This window comes from Mustela nivalis (assembly GCF_964662115.1).
Source record: "Mustela nivalis genome assembly, chromosome: 7".
NCBI classification, from domain to species: Eukaryota; Metazoa; Chordata; class Mammalia; order Carnivora; family Mustelidae; genus Mustela; species Mustela nivalis.
Genome location: NC_139026.1, coordinates 107,657,316 through 107,679,784, shown reverse-complemented (window position 1 = coordinate 107,679,784; position 22,469 = coordinate 107,657,316). Strand labels below are relative to the sequence as shown.

Genomic DNA, 22,469 nt, shown 5'->3' with positions numbered 1-22,469 from the left:
TCAGGGGTGGGGGGCTCTCAGAGAGAGGGAAAGGCAGGACTGACCTTCCTCATAGCAGCAAAGGCAGGACCAAAGGTGGCTTTGACCTCTACACGGTCTCGGATCCAGGCTGGCAGCTTTCCCAGGATAGGTGGGCGGGCATACCGCTGATCCAGAAGCACTATGCTGGCAAAATCCTTCTGGTGCCTAATGGCCCTGCCTAGGTGGGGACAGAGGTTGGGCTCTCCGCTAAACTAGCCTCCCCCACAGTGTATTTCTATCGTGTTCCCTCCTTCCTGTCACCCCATTCTCCTGCCAGGCATCCCAAGAGCCAGGAACAGTCCCAGGCCTACCTATAGATTGGTTGACAGCCTTCATACACAGATTCTCCACCAAAGCCTTCCCTGGTGGTGGCTGACCTGGGCCTCTGGGCTGGGGAGGGCAGAGGACAGCACCTGTCAGCATTTTCTTGCCTCCCCCCGCCCCCCACTCTGTTCTGAGAAAATGACACCGCTCAGCGTGGGAGAAAGAGCAACAGGCATCATGGGCACGAGGCCAGCAGCAGCTGCCACAGAGGAGATGGCAGAGTGGCTCCAGAGGGTAAAGGGTGCGTCCACGCCCTGGAGCTGACGGGTGACAAGGGCACACATCGGGGGGGCAGTGGGGAAGGCACAGCACTGCAGCCCCAATATCGCAGCCCCAGGGGCAACAGCACCTCCTCCCAAGCCGTCTCCTCCCAGCCTCGGGACACTGGAGATACTCACTAGGGTCTGGTCCAGGTAGGCCATCTTCTCCTGCAGCTCTGGTGACCTGATGTTTGGGTAGGGCATGCCTACCATAACCACACACCTAGGGCCGAGGAACATGAGGCTGTGGCGCAGGGACAGTCAGGCCCCCAGTGTGTTTGCCAAGGGCCAGGCCTCACCCTCCTGTCATCAACTGCTACATCCAGTGCTCTGTCACCCCCCTCAAGCTGTGCTTGCTGCCTCTACCTCCCTCCACACCGGGAACAGGTGTGCTTGGCCGAGACCCAGTGCAGGCCACATGAATGGAGTCCCCACAAAACTATGCTCTGCCTAATTTCCACCTGGAGCTAAAGGGCCAAAGTTACCTCCCCACAGAGCTGAGTGACCTAAGCAGCCAGCCCAGGGTGCAGACTCCTGCTGGCATCAGCTTGCAGGCAGGGACCTGGCCATTCGTGGAGTGAAGGGGGAGCACAGCAGAGCCCAGAGATGAGAGGCCCACAACTTACCGGCCAAGGTTGTCAGAGAAGTTAATACCTTCACTCATCTTTCCTCCAACCACAGAGAGGAGCAGAGCACCTGTCACCGTGCCTCCCGCCTGGTCACAACACTGCGGGAAATACCAGTCCAGGTTGTACAGCCAAAGCTTGAAGGCCACCCAAAATGCTGCCAGCTGTTCTCTGGACCCAAGGCCTCAGAGTTACACTTCTCACCTTAATGCACCTGGAATACTCTGCCAGCACCTGTTCCACCTGGTTTGCTTTCTTGGGTTCCTGAAATATCTGAAGGAAAACAATGTCTCTCAGGAAAGGGTTTCAGAATGCATGGGCCCCAGGTCAGCTCGTGGCCTTTATGTTTTCCAGACTGGGAACTGGAGAGGCCCCCAGAGTCAAAGAGTTCTAGGGAAATCCTCCAGAGGTGATCAGGGGTTCCAAGTGGGGGGAGTAAGGAGCCAGCCGAAGTCCAGACAGTTCTCTGACATGCATGAGAAATCCTAGCAGGAACTCTTGGTGCCACTGTCCTAATAAGTGGGAGTTTTAGCTGAGAAGTCACTCACCTTTTTCCTGACAGCCAGGCGGGCGAGCAGCCCACTCTTATCCCAGTGGGCATAGACCTGGCGTTGGTACTCATAGGAGGGGAAGAAACAGACCACCCCTCCAGGGACCACAGTGCACAGGTTACAGAGAATGCGACCAGTCTCCTCCATCTAAGGAAGGAAGATAGACAGCCCTCCCTGGAGTCATTCCTGAGGCCATATCCAAACAGCACTTCCTGACTTTGAGACTCAAAACCACATACAGAGATCCAAGTGTGACTGCAGTCATGGGGGAGACCTGTGGCCGGAAGCGCCCCCTCCCTCGCCCCCCTCCCACACACATCATGATGCTAGCGCACCGGAGCTAAAACTGGCTAGCATGCGAAGCCTCCCTGCTCAACTCCTGATGCCTACAGGCCACTGGGGACAAGTTCCATTACAACAAATCGGACACTGAAAACCCCATGTGTGCCTCTCACGACAGGCCGCAAGCCCCATGTTCCTGCACAGGGCAGGGAGCGATAAAACCAAATGGCAAAAGAACCAAAGGAAACAAGCAGATTTTCCTCAGGTTCATCCTGAAGGAACGGCCCAAGGTTCTAAGAAAACATTATTTAATGGTCGAAGCGGTGAGGGGACGGGGGAGCTCAGACCTCCCAAGGAGCATGCAGATGGGACACTATCCAGCCTGGGCCGCCTCCATGTGGAAGACCCCAGCACTAATCTCCCTAACACCTGAACACTAAAAGTGCAGGCCAGGGTGCCCAGCACCCCAGAAATCTCTCCTGCCCTGGCGAAGGCGGTGGTAAGGTGAGCGGGCTGGTACTAACCATCTGTGGCAGCTCTCTCTTCTGGTATGTGAACTCCAGCTTCTGGCTGGAGGGGCCGCTGCAGATGACCAGGGGCAAGATATTGTCTGGTGGGATCACATGACCTGCAGAGACCCCAGGGAGGGGCTGAAAACAAGGGGCTGACAAGTCTGTAAGGCAGGGCCTGGAAAGCGTGTTCCCCATTCCGGTCTCCATGCCAGAAGAGCAGTTCCCACACTCGCCCACACGCCTGCTCCCGCAGCACAAGTGGGTGGTACTCAGACCTCCCCACGGTGGTGGAGGAGGCCACCGTGCGGGAGCAGAGAGGTGTGAGCCCACGCGAGAGCTGGCAAAGGACTGAGCTCCCATCTCACAGGCTCCTCAGCCCCTGGGGCCGGATGAGAGCACAGGGTCAAACCACGACAAGGGGCCGGAGAGTGACCCGTGGCCCATTCCACCCTGGACAGGGATTCTCACCACAGGAAAACTCCACCACTCGCTCAGCTTCCACCCCAGCACAGGCCAGCAGCTGCTCCCGGAAGTCAGACACCTGCAGACCACAACAGCAGGGCTCTGTGATCCCCGAGAGGGCCGGGGACCGTAGCCCTAAGCAGGCAGGGGGCCCTGGCAGGGAGGGAGAGCGAGCGCGCTGCACTTTGGGGAAGACGAAAGTCTGGCCTGGCACAGTATGTACATAAGAACAGGAAAAAAGAGGTAAAAGGTAAGGCAGATAATCAATGGGCAAAAATAAATAAATAAATAAATAACAATAACCCAGTGTTGGATAGTTTCAGTGAGCCTGTAGGAACAGCACGGGAAATCTGGTGAGCTGGGCACAGTGCTTCTCAACCCTGACTAGGCAACCGAGAGCACCTGTGGGAATTCAAGCAAAATCCACACGTCCAGGTCCCAGCCTCAACTACCGGAGAAGGACCTCTGGGGGTTGGAGGGGTGGGGCAGACATATTCGTTTGTAATTTTAAAGCACTCTGGATTTTCACCTACTGAATTGGCAAGAATCCTAAGGCGTGACCCCTCCGTGTTTCCTGGACAGTATTTTGTAAGCTGGATGTATTTTTTACTTTTTAGCCTGGCAGTGCCCCCCACCTAGGGGTGCCCCCTGAAGGTACAGCTCCACAAGCCAACACCTGCGCAGGGATACTCCTGCATGTGATCTCTGAGCGTACAACTGCCCTTCGGGAGAGCCCAGCGCATGCGCTCACCACACCCTTGCAGGGTAGAGCGCCCGCCGGCAGGTAGGACACACACCGCAACGGCCTCCAAACGGCATGAGCGCCACAACACTGGCGCCGCAGCCACTGACAGAAGAACAGGGAGAGAGAGAAGTGAGTACATGTATTTGCTCAGTTCTGCAGAGAAATGCAATGAAAGCAGGCAAGGACAGACCCGTAGTCGTAAAAGTGACTGCCTCTGGGCACAGACAGCAGCCTGCAGACACGCAAAAGTGGGACTTTCTGAAGGCACCTTCCAGACAGTTTTGACTTCTGAACCATATAGGTGTTTACATATTTTAAAAACATATTAAATCAAAAATTAAAAAATTAAAAAGCAAACGCTAAAATTGAAAACAGACGGCAGTAAAGAGGACCCTCTGTCACAGTCACAACAGAAGCACACAAGGAGCCTGAATTCCAGTGACTTCAAATCCTTAGTGAGCAGACATCCTTAGTGGGTACACTCTCAGAGCAAAAATAAACGCAAAGAAATTAAATTTCAATCACTAGTTTACTGTTAGACTATCAGTAGTATAGGAAAGTATTTGAGGTCTCCTGTGCAAGTAAGTAGTAAGTAAGTAAGTAAGAGTGCAAGTAAGTAATAAGATAGAACAAACATAGTAAGAAACCAAATGTTCAGCTCAAGAAAAAAGATATACAGTGTAAGGTCAAACAAATTCATGGATTTTCATTTAGAAATACTCATGATTTTTTAAAGCTATCTTCCCCAGTCTGTCTACAGAAAAGCAATTACAATCCAGGAGCACGACCAACACCCACCGCACCCGGATGCTGGTTTCCACATACCAATCCCCAAATAAGGAAGCCAGGTTACTTGGAGAAATGAAGGATTCCAGATCTGGGGCAAAGAAAGGTGGCCCGGGACATTCTGAATTCTGTCGTGCCAAAAAGCAAGAAAGCATCCCAAGGCCAATAAGGGCCTTGTCAAGGACCAAGGGCAGCATGTGGGGGCTCTGAGGGGCCGAGCCTGAAGCACCTGAGCATCAAAAGCAACAAGGACTAGAGATGATTTTAATTTGTTAACAAAAATCTGAGTCTATACACAAGAAAAATGGAAAACTAACAAAGGGGCAGGAGTGGTTCCAGTGGCAGAAGAGAGGGACCAGAGTGTGCGGGCACTGAGGACCCTTCCACTGGCTCAGTCCCGCGCCACGCATACCCTGGGGACAGAACCGCTGTGCAGAGATGTGGTCCTCTGTGCCTTCATGTTGCTTAAAACAGAGAAAAACTGGAAATCACCCAAATACCTAACAAAAGAAGAGTGGTTCTACAAAATATAACATATTCACATAACAGAGTAGAGCCGGAGCGTGGTGGGATAAATGCACACTACTGACAAGGAAAAATGTTTATGACATTCTGTTGCTGGCTGAGAAATCCGAATCGTAGCAACAGCATGTAGAGATGGAGAATTTTGTTTTTAAAACATGTATGTGTATTTGTAAAAATTACACACAAAGACTACTATAATGATATACACTAAAACAAATCTTTTGGTGGTGGAATTATCATCTTTTTTTTCCCCCTGCTTTTGCTGGTCTCTGCTTTCTACAATGAAAGCAAAATACTTGTGTGTGTGTGTGTGTGTGTGTGTGTGTGAATTTCTAAGAGAGGGAAGGTGGTATCCCTGGTGGGTCCAAGAAAGGCACGGCACTTAGGCACTGGATGGGGGCCTGCGATTCCAGAACAGCTGTCTCTGGGAGAAATGTGGTCCTGTGGCTCCAGAAGCACCAAATGCGCAGCAGTGCCCTTACACCCTCGCCCACCCATGGCCCCGGGCTAAAGGCCCAGGCCTGAGACCGTACAGCAATGCCACCTGGTGGGCACTGCTCAGCCTGCTCAAGCTGACCCCCTTCTGGTTTGGGGGCCCACTGGACAGGAAGAGGGCTGACAGTGCAGCTGTCCCATCCCAGCACCTGGGGCACAAGAGGCGGGCTCTGGTTCCCTTACCGGCTGCATAGTGCCCCCCGCGATGACCAAGGCCCGGCATTCCTTCACCACCTGGGCAAAGTGTACGGCTGGATTCAGGAGCAAGAATTTGAGGCTACTCTGACAAAGACTTCCTGAAAAAAAGAAAGACAGCTCTGTGGGGCAGGGGGGTGGGCAGGCCCAACAAAGACTTCCATGAGTCTGAGGCAGAAGGGAGCTCGGTTGTGTCTACGGTCATGTCTATGCAGGAACCACAGGGATATCACTTTGCTCGTTGATGAGGTCCCATTTAATCTCCAGGACAACCCTGTGGTAGAGACATCTACCCTTGTACATTGATCTTCAGAGAGACAATGAAACAAAGCTTGGAGGTGAGGGAATCCAGACTCAAACCACCTAACCACAACCACCAGGCCACACGGCCTCCCTCGCAGCCTGGCCCAAGGTGCCCCACTGTCCTAGTGCCTCGCACCCCCCTCACCACAGGCCTGCTTCCAGTCACCAGCACCCTGCTTCCTGATCATCGCCCAGGAGGCATCACGAGTCTCTCCATGCTCTGGCTTGGCGGCCCACGCCGGCTCTTCCTTGGGATTACCTTGGCGGCTCAGGATGACCCTGCCATCCTGGTTGGCAGTGGTGAGAGCTGCTAGGAAGGATTCGATGTGCATCAGCGGGGAAGCTGGCCGTGGCAGCCTGGCCTCGCCCTCCTCCACAGAGCTCACAGGAGCTGTACAGAGCAAAAGGAAGAGGGTCTGTGACCACAGAGGCGGTGGGAGGGCCCCCTGCGGCAAGCCTAAAGCCATTCTCCGCAAGAGTGGAGTCCAGGCATGAGGGATGGACGTTCCTGCCCCCCGCATGCAGCCCAACCTCCCGCCTCCTAACTCACTCTCGGCCACTGTGGGCTGCAGGGTCTGCAGGAAGTGCTGGAACCCAGCCAGTCTGGGCTGCTCCCTGGAGGGTGTGAGGACTGCGCCATACCTTTCTGTGAAGCCGAAGAGCTGGGACGGAGTAAGAGAACACAGGGAGGAATGAGGGTGCAGCAGTGAGAGCTCTGGATGGAGGCAGGTTCTGCCGTGCCCCAGACAGCCCGCACCTTGCCCCCTACCTCCACCTGCCATGAGGCCTCTAGCACCCCCACCCCCCACCCAGCGAGCCATGCAACAGGAAGGGAGCAAAAGTGACTCTGAAAGGCAGGGGGCAGCACTAGGGTGCTGCAGACCCTAGCCAGACCTGGGAAGGGGAGGGCACACCTTTCTGCTGATCATGCTCCTCTCACAGTAGCGCCGCACCTGTGAAGGCAAGCCTACTGCAGGCCACCATTTGCTGGAAAAAAGAAACCACCAGCTTCCCAAACCCCAGGGAAGCAGGACTCCCTGCTTGCCCTCCCCCCGCCCCAGGAGCCCACAGCCTCCTTGTTGGCCAAGTGGGTCACCCTCCTCTGAGGTCCTGCCTCTCCTACCACCCCCACACAGCATGGTGGAAGCCTCGTGCAGGCAGTCCCCTCACACGTGTGTGCATGGCTCTAACCCTCTAGAAAGGTCCCCTGATCTCCTTCAATGTGAGAGCACCTAAGCTGAACCTTGAAAGATTAAGTCTTAAAAAACCTGTAAGAGCAAAAAAAAAACCCTGTAGAAGCAAAGGCACGAAGGAGGTAAAGCTTGGGTTTGTTCAGGCGTGTCTGGTGCGTACACTATGTGTAGCCTGGAAAGGAAGACAGCGAGTTGAAGCCTTTGAAGATTTCTAAAAAGGGTGCTATCTTTCAGCGGAGCTCCACTAGACCCTAGTGTGGGAAAGAGAGCAGAAGGGAGAGGGAATGCGAGCAGGGAGAGCAGGGAGAAGGCAAGAAGAAAAGAGCCTCTCCTGATGTGGCAGCCATGGGAATGGAAAGGCTCCAGAAGTTCAAGAGCTATTTCTGGCTCTGGGAGCCGGTGACCATTTAGATGCAGGACCCAAAGGGAGAAGAAAGGAGTCAAAAAGGGCTAGACTGACAGCCTGTCTGATGGGGTCATGGCAGTGAAGGGGACCAAAACGGGTAAGTTGGGTGTGTGTGAAGACAAATGGGAAGGCCGGAGGGAAAGCAAAGGGTCTGGAGTCCAGGCAGGGGGGCTAACACGCCAGGTACCATCTGCTCACTTGTGTGTGACCTATGCCTGTCCCTCCGGGGGTGACCTCTCCCAGCCTCGGGTCCCTCTGCTTCTGAGCAGTGATGGTACATCCTACCCTGGAGTCACAAAACCTGGTGCCCTGCCTTGAACGCAGTAAGTGCGCTGTATTGTCAGTAACTTAGAATCCCTGAGTCGTGAGTCGAGCAATGGTGGTGGGATCCTGCACAGCAGGCCTGGAGCGAGCTCCCACCAGAGGCTGCACACAAGTCCAAGGCCTTAGGGGGTGGAGGGGAGGCAGTTCACAGCCACCTCAACCCAACAGCAGGATCATGTTCCCGAAGTTAACCTCCTGCTCGGACTTAAGGCCCAGGGCAGAGACTGTGCCCGAAGAAAGATGGAACAAGGCAAAGGACCTGGGAATTTCTGTTTGTGCTTATTTGGGACAATGAAAGGCACCTTTTCTCCCTAGTCCCTAGGACCCTTCAACCCTGGGTTAGAGATTACGTTTTTCTTGCTGATGCAATTCCTTCAGGGGTAAGTGATTACAAACACCTATGCTATAGATCCTCAGACTTCTAGACTGCCTGACATTAGGAATTTGGAATTTACTTTTTATTCCTTCATCTTCACACAGCGTTCTGCTCACAGATGGTGAGCAATATAAGCAAACTGGACACAAAAGGATGAAAATCTCTACCTTGAACAGATTGATGTTGTCGATCTGGCTCTCAAAGAGGAAGTCATTGATGGTCTTCAGCTCTGTCCCTTAGGGGTAAACAAAGGGCCTTGAAATCCTTCCTCGGAAGAGGGGAAGACCAGACGTGGTCCCAGACGTGAGCTCAGAACTGGCTCAGAGCAGCTCTGGGCCTCTGAAGGCAGTCCTCTTACCTGTCTGTGAAAGGCTCTGTGTGTTGGGATTTTGCTTAATGTTCCCTAAAATAGAGAATTCAAGCTGGTCAGGATGGTGACTCTCTAACCCCCAGCTTCTCACACTGAACACTGAACACTGGACTCCTTAAATAAGAGCATTCGTAATTAACAGATTTTTCTGCCATGTGTAAGCACCCAAAAACCTGCTGAGAAGACAGGAGGCTCAAGGTAGCCTCAGAATCTGACCCGTGTTTGCACATGGAGCCCAAAGCCTTGTGGGTTTCATTCTTTTCACACCTCCTCCAGAGAGGCTGGGACCAAGTGACCATCCTACTTTAGGCAGACCCAAGGAGCTGCCCAGGGGCAAAGTAGAGATGGAAGGGAAGAGCACCAGCGCTAGGCAAAATCCCTCCAACAAAATGGTCCCCTGGCTTCCTAGAACTCAGCTTGTATGTAAGCCTTCAGGTAGACAGCCATGCAACAAAAGAAAAGGCAGGTGACACAGAATCGTGAGAGCCACATGGACCTGGAGCCACAAGAGTCCCGCCATTAGGATCACGAAGCAGAGACAGTTCACACCCCTGCTCTGAGCTCTAGTTTACTTAGCTGTCCACAAGGGTGAGCTCTCCTGTGTTCCGTGCTTTCCTCAAAGGTGTGCTCCAAAGTGACTTCACACGGTCCCATTATACTACGCTGTTATTACTACCTGGGACCGAGTAGGGTCTGGCAAAATAAAAAGGACTCAGAACAGGGGGAAATAAACTAGGAATCTAAAAAAAGATCTAAGGCTAGACAATTCAACTAAGCTGTAAGAGAGAAGAATCTTCTCCACCAATGGCGAAGATAATTCTTGGGGATGCAGAAAACCCAGGTGTCCTGACTGGCATCCAGGGAACGGATCACACAAGCTTAGCAGGCCAGGGGTCAAGGAGGGCACAGGGCTCCTTACCACCCAACACAGTCACAAACTTCTCCAACAGATACAGGATCTGTTTGATGTACATCAAGTTCTTGGCCTTCAGACGCTTCCTGAGGAGACACGAATGGACATCAAGTGGTAGTACTCCACAAGCAACTTCCCTTCCAAGTGCCTCAAACTCAGGCCTTTCTGTCTAGTGTCTTCCAAAAGCAGGCCACGAGCGACAAATACACCCCCAGAAGAGAAGGCTCGCCGTGGCCCAAGGCCTTGTAGCCAGCTGTGGCATCCTGAGCATGCTCGGCCTGTGTGGGATACACACCATCGTGAACAGGAGGGGAACAGTGTGCTGGTCTCCCTGGCGCTGGGCCCAGGCCAGAGGTGGAGACCCCAGTGCTTTCTCTGAGACTGAGCAGGACTTTCCCTTCCCCTCAGAAGGCAGTGTCTTACCCATATCGTTCCATATACTGGAGCAACTGGGAATGGGCCTGGCAGAGCTGGAGAGAACAGAGAATGGGCGTGAGGGCAGGCCAGGCTCTATCTTAAGATTATGCCTAGAAAATGCCAGCCATGCCACATGGGAAGCAGTAAAGGGAGTGGGCCCGGGTAGAGACCAAAGGCCTTGAGGCTGCTGGGAGCTGAGAGGTCAAGGAAGGGAAGTTCTGCTGCAGTATCCACTTTAGGTCAGTGAAAACAGCAAGAGGCTGACTAACTCTTTCAGGTAATGAATCTCCCTGTTAGTTTTTACTACGTTGGGCAAAGATGTATTTTCCACTAAGCAGAGAAGTGGTTCAAGGTAGCCATTACACTCTGGCCTAAGGTCAACCCTGGCCTAAGGTCAGTAGAAGTGGTGGGAGGCACGTGGGTGACTCACTCAGTTAAGTGTTTAACTTCACTCAGGTCACAATCTCAGGGTCCTGGGATCGAGTCCAGCATCAGGCTCCCCGCTCAGCAGGAAGCCTGCTTCTCCCACTCCCTCTGCTCCTCCTACCCCATCCCCACCGCCCCCATGCACATGTGCTAATAAAATAATAAAAAAAAAGGGGGGTGGTAGGAATACCCTGATTCAGGGTCAGAATCCAGTGGTCAAGTTCCAACTCCACACTCCTGAGCTGTGTGATTTTCGGCACACTGCTTAAAGGCCCCCGAATCTGAGTTCTCAGTGTTAACTGGGAACAACAGCCCATGCGGAGGCAGTGTGAAAATTCATGATACTGCACACGGGCCATGGCAGAGAAGAGGTAATCAACAGTGGCCCTCGGAAACCCTGAGCATCCCTCAAAGCAAGGCTAACAATGCCGAACTACGTGAGGACCCCTGCTTCCTTCGCCCTATCATCCTGGCTTACAGAGAACAGGATACTAGCACCTGGGCTGGAGGGACTCAGGATGACTGACCTAGGACAGTGAAGAGCAAGGACATGAACCACTTCCCCTTAGCTGGGTCCCCCATAGTTCTACTATCTGCTGAAAAGCCAGTTAGCCCCTGACGAGTCCACTGCCCCGACTCAAGGCACCCTCTCCCAAGCCACCTCCAGACCAATTCCAGGGCTTAGAGAAAAATGATCCACGTCCCTCCACATCCCTCTGCCCCATGGCAGGCCCTGGCCCAAGACAGGAGAGGCTGACCCACCTGAGAACCGCTGACCTCTGCACTGTGGATGCCTGTGATGGTGTCGATCAGGTTGTGTGCCTCGTCGATGAGCACCACCTGGCCCTGTAGCCGGATGCCCGCAGCCTGGCGGGTGGCCGCGTGCAGCAGCATCTGGTAGGGCAGCACCACGAGCTGGGGGGAAGAGCGGCCGCCTGAGCAGTGCTGGGGGAGGTCGGGGGTGGGGGGGGTACTCCTTGCTTTGGCAAGTGTTCCCCGCCTACTCTAATTGTCTGATGCAAATCGTTTTAGCCAGTCTGATTCTGACTGAACCAAAAGTGGGGGTGGGGAGAGGGGGAGCAGAGAGGAGTGTGGAACCCCTGCCCAGCCTTATCAATACCCCTGAGGCACTCGAGGTTCCTCAAAACACAGTGAACACCCCTGGTGTACTAGAAGGTAGCCCTGCACTCTGGTCCCAGGGCTGTGACTTCTTAGCTGCGTGACTTGCGAAAGTCATTTAACCTTTCTTTTTTTTTTTTTTTTTTAAAGATTTTATTTATTTGTCAGAGAGAGAGAGGGAGAGAGTGAGCACAGGCAGACGGAATGGCAGCAGAGGCAGAGGGAGAAGCAGGCTCCCTGCTGAGCAAGGAGCCCGATGTGGGACTCGATCCCAGGACGCTGGGATCATGACCTGAGCCGAAGGCAGCTGCTTAACCAACTGAGCCACCCAGGCGTCCCTCATTTAACCTTTCTGAGCCTCAGTTTCTTCATGGGAAAAATGGACTTAATAAACTCTATCTCAAATGAGGGCCAAGGGTCAGAGGTCGGGGCAACAAAAATAAGAACTCTGTAAATTTTTCGGTGCTACTCATGAGACCGATTTCCCAGTTAAAAGAATATTGATAAAGTGAAACTCTAGAAAACTGGTAACTTAAGGCCCAGCTTTAATCTGGCACCATTACCCACCTCCTGTGAGAAAACAGGTAAATCACTTAGCCTTTCTGGGCCTGTGTCCTCAATGTGTACATATGGATAATACCTGCCTTAGCGTTTTCTGTGGGATACTACAAAGCAAAAATGAGGTGACAGCTATCTCAAAAAGTCAAGATCATGAAAATCTCAGGGCACCTTATATTTGCACACACGTATCTATGGCACTGATCTTGTGACACAGCAGACGGACCCCAGGAAAGCATGCAACAATGGTGGAGGCTGAGAAGGTTCTAGAATTTCCCTCTGAGCACTTACGCAACACAGTTGAGAGTAGTATACTAACGAGCATTTAGCTGCTGTAAAATCATTACTAACATTGTTCCCTGTATCTCTGAAAAGCTACCTAATCTTTTTTTGCTTGTATGGAATTCTCCACAAATGAAACTCTATTTCCAAAAGTCACTCGAATGAAACAGTGGCAAGAAGACAGTAAAACCATACCAAATAACAATATTTTGGATCTGTCAAATGGGCAGACGCAAATGCCCATCCAAATGGGCAGTGTAAAGATGAGCCTCAACATGGCGAGTCGAAAGAAGACAGCCTTCTCCCACACCGACAGGCAGGTGCCTATGTCAGGATGGTTGGTCTGAAAGGCTGTTTGGAAACACATTTCTGTCTGCATCTTCTCAGCTTCCTGCTGCCCGGTGCCCCCGGACTCTGGTTTCTTTAGGACTGCACACCCTTATCAGTTCTTATCTGCTGTCCCCAGTAAGGCCATCTGTTCCTGCAACCTAGAGCCACAGGACACCCCCACTCCCACGCACTGGCTCCTGGGGTCATCCATCCACAGCCAGGTACATCCTCCCAAATTAAGAGGAATGAAGAAATCCCTTGTGGCAGAGCCCACAGATGGAGCCAAGAGTTACTGTCCGACCCTCCAAGGTCTTTACCTGGGCTGCTGGAATGGCAAACCGGCTCCCGTAATAGGGACAGGCCCGAGCCTCCTTCCCCAGTGCCACCAACTGCTCAATGTCCTTCACCCCCACCAGGACCTGGTCTCGGAGGAGCTGCAGCTGCTCGTAGCCATAGAAGGGGCATGCGGCCCGGTGCTCCTGCCTTCTCCTCTTGGGCTTCTCTTCCTCGGCTCTGTTCCTCTCTGAGGGGGCAGAGGCACAAGGAATGACACCAGTCGACGGGGCCAGCACTGGGTCTAAAATGTCAAGACTCAAGTCCATGACCCTTCCCACTACTATTTAGGAAGGTCTCACCATTTGGGCATTTAATTTTATTTTCTCTAGAAAAAGCCAATAAAACCATCTTGGAGCAAGGGTTCTGGACTAGACACTGACCCAAAAAGCAAAATGCCTTTCCCAAGGAGACAACCTTAAGGAAAGACCCAGCTGCAAGCTCCACTGTCACTGCCACTTAAGACACTATCTCCTGCGTCCCGGGTCCACTTCCAGCCCACTCCCCACCACTTCTCAGTACTGCCCCAGGCTACACGACCACCCCAGGGTCCTTGCACGGCTCTAGTGATGGGGGCTACCATGTTTGCTTCTCTGCATCTCCATGCAGCGGTCATTGATGAGCTGCGCAGAACCCAGGGTCTTCACATCATCATTTATACAAAGATTCTAGAAGACAGAGGCAAAGAGAGAGCCACAGCAGTCACGACATGATATACAGCAACCCTCTGGGGCCTGTCCAGCACCCTGCCAGGAACCAGAAGAGGCCGATCCTCCCACTGCACGGCAAGCCCTGGGCCTGGGCGCACCATCCTTCCATGCCTGGAAGAGGAAGATGAAGGCCCAGGAAAGGGAGCGGGAGACGCAAAGACTGCATGTACCTGCCGAGAGCCGAGGGTGACGAGCCGGGTGTCCTTGCCAAAGGGGCTCCTCCGTACCTCGTGCACAAACTGAGCCAGCTGGGAGTGTGTCCGACTGCAGTAGTAAATCTGCTCCGTGGAGGAGCAGGGGATTTCAGAAACCAGACTACAAGATCTCCATTCTCTGCACATCAAGGAATGCACGGCCCAGTAGGCTGAGAAACTGGGGACAGTGGCCACACACACACAAACCTAAAGCAACGGGACTCTGTCCCACAGCAGATCTCGCTAACGCGGGGCCCAGGCAGTCCCCGCCTCCCCCACTCAGCTCCAGAAGTTTACAAGAACACCCACAACATGGAGTTCCTCCCATCAGTCCTGCTCAGCCATGAATCCGGCCACTTCACAGGGCTTGATCATCTCAGGACAGGCTGCCTCCCTGAGCTGTGGTTCCCCAGTGGGAAAGAACAGATTCTGGTGAGCGTGTCGGGGGTGGGCTGTCCACACACTCCTCCCTAAAGGCTGGGGGGGCCAGGCTCGCAGTAGGACAAGGGGAGCTGAGCTGTGCTCTATGCTCCTCCAAGCCTAAGAGCGAGAAGAGAAGAGAAACAGGGAGAAAATATCTACTTTTAACAGAGAAAGCCAAAGTTTTACACAAATGAAACCAAATGTTTTTAATCATGACAGATGTCTGAACCTTACATACCTCCCAGCGCTCCATGCCAACGGAAACACAGACAAGAGAAGAGGGAGCCAAAGGGCAGGGTGCTCTTGCTCAGGCCTGCCCTCACCCCCTAACACCTCCAGACAGACACCACCGGTCCATGGGCCTGCCAAGTGAGCACCCCAACACCGAGGTCTGGATCTGGGGAGCCCCAGAGTCAGGAGACTGGAGGCTCTTTGTTGATGACAGAGCGAGAAGAAGCCAAGAGCAGACACAGAGCCCTGGACTCAGGACCAAGCCCAGAATACCCACGACACAATGTCTTACCTTAGTTACATGTTCTTCCTCTGGGTCATCCTCATCCTCGTCCACTCTGAGAGAAAATAACACAGAAACTCAGAGAACTCAGGTCACCTGAAGACACACTTGAGTGAGCACCTACTGCATGCCCACAATGAGCCCTGGACCTAAGCCAGATTCCGTCCCTGTCGTCGGAGGCCAGCAGAGCTGAGCTGAGCCAGAGACAGACAAGACACATCCCAGCAACAAAGTTCCACCAAAGCAAGTGCCTGCTTGATTGCCCACTGGGTCAGAGAGATGCACCGAGCTAATACCAGCCCGATCCTCCCCCCGGCACTCACGAGGGAAAGGAGAAAGGGGCACAGTATTCCCAAAACCTCCATTCGCTGTCCGACTCTGTCCGTCATCAAAGGCTATTCCGTCCTTACTGTGCACGCCTCCAGCGAACTGGAGTTCTCTCAGTCCCCGCAGAACTGTGCACTTAACCCCTCGCAGCCTTGGACACGCTGTTCTCTCTGCCTGGTAGGCGCTCGCCCCTCACTTCCTCTTTTACCTTGCCAACTGTGTCAACCTTGAGATGCCCACATAAACACGGCTGCCTTCCTCCACCTCCCCGAGAGGTTCGGCCAGCCCCTCCCTCGCCACACTGCTGTGGCCCCCTGCACCTCTTCTTTGCAACACCCATCTCCTTCCAAGGCACTTATTCTGGGTCTGTCCACCTCTCTAGACTCATGTCTGCAGACAAGACTCTGGGGTGTCTTGCTTCTGAGAGGGCCAGGGGACTCACCCTGGCCTTGGCACACGGCAGGAATTCCAAGCACATTTCCTGAGGGAAGCCACAACTGACTGAAAAAAGATGCTATTGCCCAGAACCAGACAAACCTCTTCTCTCCTTGGCACCTCACCCCTCCCAGCAATGAAGGAAGAGCCCACATGCACTGAGGGACTGGGAGGGAGGTCAAGTCTGCATTACGAGGCGGAATGGTTAGCTGACATTATTAGTCTAGGCTCTCCACCAAACAAAATCTTTTACAGACACAATCCCCCTACAGGGCCATCACTGGGATTCTTTTTGTTCACCTGGGAATTTTTTTTTTCTTAAGCAAAAATGCTAATTCCCATGGGCAATTAGAAAAGGAGTTATTTATAGGGTTGCCTTTCCAGTCAATAAATAATTGTTCAGAACCCTTTGTCTGACAGGCTTTGATTTAAATCATGTAGCACAAGGTAAGCAAACTCAACAGGATCTAGATAAGAAGCAGGATGTGTGAAGAAAGGAAGAGCAGAAATTTTATGTTCAGAACTGGTTGGGGCACCTGGGTGGCTCAGTCAGTTAAATGTCTGCCTTCGGCTTGGGTCATGATTCCAGGGTCTTGGAACTGAGCCCCACTTCAGGCTCCCTGCTCAGTGGGGAGTCTGCTTTTCCCTATCCCTCTGCTGCACCCCCTGTCTGTGCTCTCACTCTCACTCACTCTGTCAAATAAATAAATAAAATCTTTTTTTTTTTTTTTAAGATTTTATTTATTTGACAGAGGGAAACACAACGAGAGAGGGAACACAAGCAGGGGGGAGTGGGAGAGGGAGAAGCAGGCTTCCTGCTGAGCAGGGAGCCCGACCAGAACTCTAACCCAGGACCCTGGGATCATGACCTGAGCCAAAGGCGTCTGCTGACTGAGCCACCCAGGTGCCTCAATAAATAAAATCTTAAACAAAACAAAACAAAACAAAACAAAACAAAACAAAACAAAAAACTGGTTGTGTTCTCAGAGAGGGTCCTCCTCCCTCTCCAAATAGCAAGGCATGGAAGCTGCAGGAGTTAATCTGCAGGATTAACGGCTCAGGCCAAAGCCCTGGGTAGTTGCACTTTGTTACTCTAATATTCACAAACTCCACTCAAGTCCTTTCTCTTGTCCCCGGGGGGTGGCTCTCGAGGAGAAGTCCAGGAGCAGGCAAGTAATCTCGGAGGCAGGTGGCAAAGGGTTTGCAGAGCACTTCCTACCTCCCCGAGGTGAAATGCCTAAAGAGGTCTGACCATCTCAGCCCTGGGCAGGGTCAGAAGTTTTGGTTCTAATCCAAGTCCTGAAATCTGTGCTAAGGGCAGGCCTCTAGCACCAACAAAGAAAAGCGCAGGGCCAGATAATTTAACTGGCCAGACTGATGATGATTTCAATATTTAAAGAAATGATGGTAACCCTTCTCCAACTCTTCCAAAACACAGAAGAGAAGGAACACTCCCAAACTCATTTTATGGGGCCAGTATTACCCCAACACCAAAGCCAGATAATGACACTACATAAGATATACAAGCCACTATATCTCCGATAAAGACAGAGGCAAACACTCCCAACAAAATGTTAGCAAACTGAGTTAAATAGCACACAAAAACGATCATGCCCCATGATCAAGCGGAGCTCCTGCCTGAAAGACAAGAATGGCTCAACATATGCAAATGAGTAAATGTGACACATCAGTCAACAGAATGATAGACAAAAGTCACATGATCATCTCAGTAACACAGAAAAAACAAACGACAAAATCCAACACCCAGTCATGATAAAAACTTTGCTGTATGAGGTACAGAAGGAATGTCCCTCGACAAAGGCTATCTGTGACAAGCCCACAGCTAACACTACTCAGCAGTGAAAGCTTTCCCACTAAGACAAGACTAAGATGAAGGTGCTTACTTTTACCTCTTCTCTGCAATACAGTGGAAGTCCTAGCCAGACCCATCAGTCAAGAAAAAGGAAGGAAAAGCATCCAAACTGGGAAGGAAGAAGTAAAACTACCTGTTAGCAAATGACATGATCATACACAGAAAAAGCCTGAAGATAGCGCCAAAAAACTGTTAGAACTAATTTGCAAATTCAGTGAAGTTGCAAGGTACAAAATCAACACACAAAAATCAATTTCATTTCTGCATGCTAACAATAAACTATCTGAGACAGAAATAAAGAAAACAGTCTAGTTTACGATGGCATCAAAGACAATAAAATACTCAGGAGGTAAACACTTACACACTCACAGCTACAAGACTTCAGTGAAAGAACCTGAAGAAGACACGAACGACAGACTGTCCCATGTTTGCAAGTCAGAAGAATTCATGCTGCTGAAATGTCCACACTACTGAAATCCATTTATAGATTCAGCGCCATCCTATATCAAGAGTCCAACAATATTTTTAACAAACATAGGAAAACAAAGATCCTAAAAATCATATGCAACCACAAAAGACCCCAAATAGCCAAAGCAATCTTGAGAAAGAAGAACAAAGCTGGAAGCATCACATGTTCTGATTTTCAACAGTACGATTATCAAGAGTACAGCACTGGCACAAAAACAGTAGAATAGGGACACCTGGGTGGCTCAGTGGGTTAGGCCGCTCAGGTCATGATCTCAGGGTCCTGGGATCGAGTCCCACATCAGGCTCCCTGCTCAGCAGGGGGCCTGCTTCCCTTCCTCTCTCTCTGCCTGCCTCTCTGCCCACTTGTGATCTCTCTCTGTCAAATAAATAAATAAAACAAACAACAACAACAAAAAAAACAGTAGAATAATCAAGGCAGGAAGGTACTGGCATAAAAACAAACACATAAGACTCGTGGAGCAGAACCCAGAAATAAACCCATGCATATACAGTAAAGTAGTATTTGACAAGGGAGCCAAGAATACTCAATGAGGAAAAGACCTTCTCTTCAGTATGTGCTGAAGAAATGGAAGAGTCACATGCAAAAGAATGAAACGCAATCCCTATCCTACACCACTTAAAACTCAAAAGGGATTAAAGACTTAAATGTGAGGCCTAAAACTCCTAGAAGAAAACACACAGAAAAAAGCTTTATGACACTGGTCTTCACAGTGATTTCTTTCGCTATGACATCAAAAGTATAAACAAAGCAAGAATAAACAAGTGGGACTATGTCAAAATAAAAAGTTTTTGCTATGGCAAAAGAAACAATCAACAAAATAGAACAGGAACCAAAAAATGGGAGAAAATATTTGCAAACCACCTATCTGATGATAAGGGGCTTATAACCAAAATATATAAGGAATTCCTAAAACTCAACAGCAAAAAAGAAATGATCTGACGAACAACAAGCAGAGGAACGGAACAGACATTTTTTCCAAGTCCTACAAATGGTCAACCGGTCCGTGAAAAGATGCTGATCCCCCAAGGAAATGCAAATCAAAACCACAATGAGTGGGGCGCCTGGGTGGCTCAGCTTTCAGCTTAGGTCACGATCTCCCGGTCCTGGGTTGGAGTTCTGCATCGGGCTCCCTGCTCAGTAGGAAGCCTGCTTCCCCCTCTCGCTCTGCCTACTTGTGCTGTCAAATAAATAAAATCTTTATTAAAAAAAACAACCACAATGAGCTATTACTTCACACCTGATAGAATGGCTATGATCAAAAAGATTAAGTGTTGGCCAGGGTGCCTGGGTGGCTCAGTCAGCTAAGCAGCTACCTTCCGCTCAGGTCCTTCCACTCAGGTTGCGATCTCAGGATCCTGGGATGGAGCCCCATGCTGGGCTCCCTGTTCAGCAGGCACAGGGAGCCTGCTTCTCCCTTCCCCACACCATGCTGGTGCACACAGGTGCACAAAAGCGCACGTGTGTACTCTCAAATAAATAAAATCTTTAAAAAAGAAAAGAAGAAAAGGTAAGTGTTGCCAAGAACGTGGCAAAAAGGGAACCCTGTGTCCTGTGGGCAGGAACGTAAATTGCCACTCTGGAAAACAGCATGGATGTTCCCCCCAAATTAAAAATATTAAGTAGCATATGATTAGGCAAGTCCACTTCCAGGTATATACCCGAAGGAAACAAAATCCGTATCTCAAGATCCCTGCACATCCTTGTTCACAGCAGCAACTAATGAAAACCACCGAAGCATACTCGGACCGAAGAATGCATGAAGAACACGTCGCACACACAGTAAAACAGCCATAAAAAGGCGGGCAATTCTGCCAGCTGTGACAATCCAGATGAACCCTGAGGGCATTGTGGTTAAGTGACATAAGTCCGAGAAGGACAAATTCTGGGTCATCTCATGTGCGGAATTAAAAAAAAAAAACAACAAAACATCCATCCTAGAAGTAGAAAGTAGATTGGTAGGGGCTCAGGAGTGGGTGAAGGTAGCCAAAGGGTATGATCATTAATAAGTGATTAATAAGTAATGAAATTATTTTAATTAGTAAGTTTTATTAATTAATAAGTGACCATGTTAACAACACCGTATTATTTGAGAGGTGCCAAAACAGCACGAAATACTACGTATGTGAGGTAATGAATTAAGTGACCTCATCACAGTGGTCCCTTTGCAATACAGACGCCTATCAAACCCTCATGGTACACAACTTCAACTCACACAGTGTTCTATCCTGACTGTAGCTCAATAAAGCTGAGGGGGAAAGAAGGAAGTCAGGGCAGCCAGGACGAGAAGCATCCTCGGGTCAAGTCAGATGGTGCACTGCAGCCCAGCTGTGAAGGTTTTCTCCATCACCCGTCAATAGCAGGTTTCAGATGCTGGAGTTACACTCTACACTGACTCGGTCACCACAGCGTCAATGACAACGTGGGACACATGGGACCTGGTGTCACCTTTAGAGAAGCAGGAAACCTCCCTTCCAAGCTGGGAGCCCAAGAGGAATGACCTGTAGGGGCACTCATGCCTTGGGGCATGATGTCAAAATGATGTCAAAATGACCTCAACGCCCAAACTCTATCAGGTCGCTCCCCCACTTGTAATGGCCCACAGCCCCGCAACACGGAGAAAGACACCCAGCGTCCTCGGTGGAACTCCGAGGCCCACACAAACTGACAGCTGCCTCTACTCTACCCCATTTGCTTTTAGCCACTGGACCTTCTGTGTGTCCCTCAACCCACCAAACCTGCTCCCCTTTCCAGACCAGGGCACCAGCAGACCTCTGACTAGCCCTGTCCTCCAGGTCTTCCCACAGCTCCTTCTCACCCTTCCTCACCTCCTCAGAGGCCTCTCCTGGCTTCATCCAGAGGAGCAACCCCACACTCCACCTACTGCCCCCGGTTTTATTTTCCTCCTGGGCAAATGCGCTCATTCTGCGCAGTTACCATCTGTGTGTTTGTCCCACCCCCCCCCCCCAGCTCCAACCACATGCAAGCTTGCCCAGGGTAGAGGGCACATCCAGCGGACTTGGCATCAGGGACCATGCTGCACCTAGAGCTGGCCCTCAAAGGGCATCTGTGCAACTGAACTGTGAATGAAAGAGGAGTCCCCAATAAGAGGCAGCTGTCATCTTCAGGGTCTTCTACTCCACCCAGCAGCTTACTACTCATAAATCAGAAACTCAGACAGAAACCGGACAGTGGAGACAACAGCTTAGGCTAAGGATACTATGTTGATGGTTTACATCCTAAAGCTCCCACGGTGTCGTCTGGGAGCAAGGAGCACACGACTAGAGCCGGCCCAGCTGGTTCCAAGGCCCAGCTGCTCTGTCCCCAGCCCTGTGGCTTCGGCTAGGGCACAGCCCCCACTGAGTGTGACAGGGAGACGCAAACCTGGTGAGGGCAACGGAGCTCAGACGCACAGAGCCAGCGCCAGCAGATGCAAGGGCACCGTCTCCAGCCTTCTGAGTGCTCCAGAGAAGCCCGGATAAGAGCTGGGGCAAGGGGGCTGGCATGCCATCCCTTCGAACACCTTGCGAGGGGCAAAACCACCTGCCTCTCTTTGGGCACAGGAGCCGCCCCCATGGGAGCCCCCATGGCAACCCAGGCAGGGGCAGTGGGTGAAGGAGAAGCGTCATCTCACCCACGAGCTGCTCCCTTCTCCTCATCACTCTCATACTCGGCGAGGACCAGCTCCTCCTCCCCAGACACCAGTGGCTCCTGAGGCTCGGCCTCTGCTCCCGCCGCTAGCATCTCCCTGCTGAGGCAGAGGAGACGCTCCATCTCTTCTTCCTCTTGTCTCTGCCGAGGAGCATCGCCAAGCAGGAAAGAGAAACAAATCTCAGGACTGGACCCCCGCCCCCCAGACCAAACAGCCTCCGAGCAGCTACCACTGAGGATGACACACATGTCGCTACCACAGGCCTCGCTCTCCTCCCGGTGTCTAAGGTATCAACACCTCAGCTCAAGCTGCAGCTACTGGGGGATGAGAACTCAGCTTGGGGAGTGGGGGGTCGGCCCTGGCCACTTACCCAGGGGAGCAACAGCACCCACGCACTGTCCCCGCCACCCCCGCAGAGGTCGCTCACCACACGCTTGGCTGCATACTTGAGCTGCGCATTGTGCCGAATCTGCCGCAGGCGCTCCTCTCGCTTCTTCCTCCTGACATGTTCCTCCTAGAGGGTGAAACAGCCAGAAAGAAAACCCCTGCCGAAGTCCCCAACCATGCCCTTCTTAAAAAGTCCGGGGCAGAGCGGTTCTCCCTTCCGTGGGCAACACTCCAGGGGGGCAGCAGCATCCCTGACCCTCAGTATGGGAGGTCCACACACTTCGTCCCAAAGCCACATCCTCTCAATCAAATTCATTCCCTTAAAGGAGTCTG

The 22,469-nt window shown here is 51.7% G+C and overlaps 1 protein-coding gene across 3 annotated transcripts in view; it reads right to left on the bottom strand.

Annotated features, from left to right (window-relative positions):
* Nucleotides 1-22,469, bottom strand: part of DDX11 (DEAD/H-box helicase 11) — a 36,748-nt gene that overhangs the window by 998 nt on the left and 13,281 nt on the right. For 2 of the 3 annotated variants that reach the window (XM_082738050.1, XM_082738051.1), the window contains exons 5-27: nucleotides 22,177-22,263; nucleotides 21,732-21,889; nucleotides 14,985-15,030; nucleotides 14,015-14,122; nucleotides 13,715-13,802; nucleotides 13,119-13,324; nucleotides 11,275-11,427; nucleotides 10,093-10,139; nucleotides 9,676-9,755; nucleotides 8,745-8,789; nucleotides 8,554-8,621; nucleotides 7,002-7,040; nucleotides 6,638-6,749; nucleotides 6,347-6,478; nucleotides 5,773-5,885; nucleotides 3,045-3,117; nucleotides 2,589-2,692; nucleotides 1,780-1,929; nucleotides 1,436-1,504; nucleotides 1,232-1,332; nucleotides 744-828; nucleotides 333-411; nucleotides 45-199 (exon numbers count right to left, since the gene is read on the bottom strand). In XM_082738050.1, coding sequence (XP_082594176.1) covers nucleotides 45-199; nucleotides 333-411; nucleotides 744-828; nucleotides 1,232-1,332; nucleotides 1,436-1,504; nucleotides 1,780-1,929; nucleotides 2,589-2,692; nucleotides 3,045-3,117; nucleotides 5,773-5,885; nucleotides 6,347-6,478; nucleotides 6,638-6,749; nucleotides 7,002-7,040; nucleotides 8,554-8,621; nucleotides 8,745-8,789; nucleotides 9,676-9,755; nucleotides 10,093-10,139; nucleotides 11,275-11,427; nucleotides 13,119-13,324; nucleotides 13,715-13,802; nucleotides 14,015-14,122; nucleotides 14,985-15,030; nucleotides 21,732-21,889; nucleotides 22,177-22,263 — 2,298 coding nt within the window. Of the gene's footprint in view, nucleotides 1-44; nucleotides 200-332; nucleotides 412-743; nucleotides 850-1,231; nucleotides 1,333-1,435; nucleotides 1,505-1,779; nucleotides 1,930-2,588; nucleotides 2,693-3,044; nucleotides 3,118-5,772; nucleotides 5,886-6,346; nucleotides 6,479-6,637; nucleotides 6,750-7,001; nucleotides 7,041-8,553; nucleotides 8,622-8,744; nucleotides 8,790-9,675; nucleotides 9,756-10,092; nucleotides 10,140-11,274; nucleotides 11,428-13,118; nucleotides 13,325-13,714; nucleotides 13,803-14,014; nucleotides 14,123-14,984; nucleotides 15,031-21,731; nucleotides 21,890-22,176; nucleotides 22,264-22,469 lie in introns of all 3 variants that reach the window. The other variant, XM_082738049.1, reaches the window with a different exon arrangement.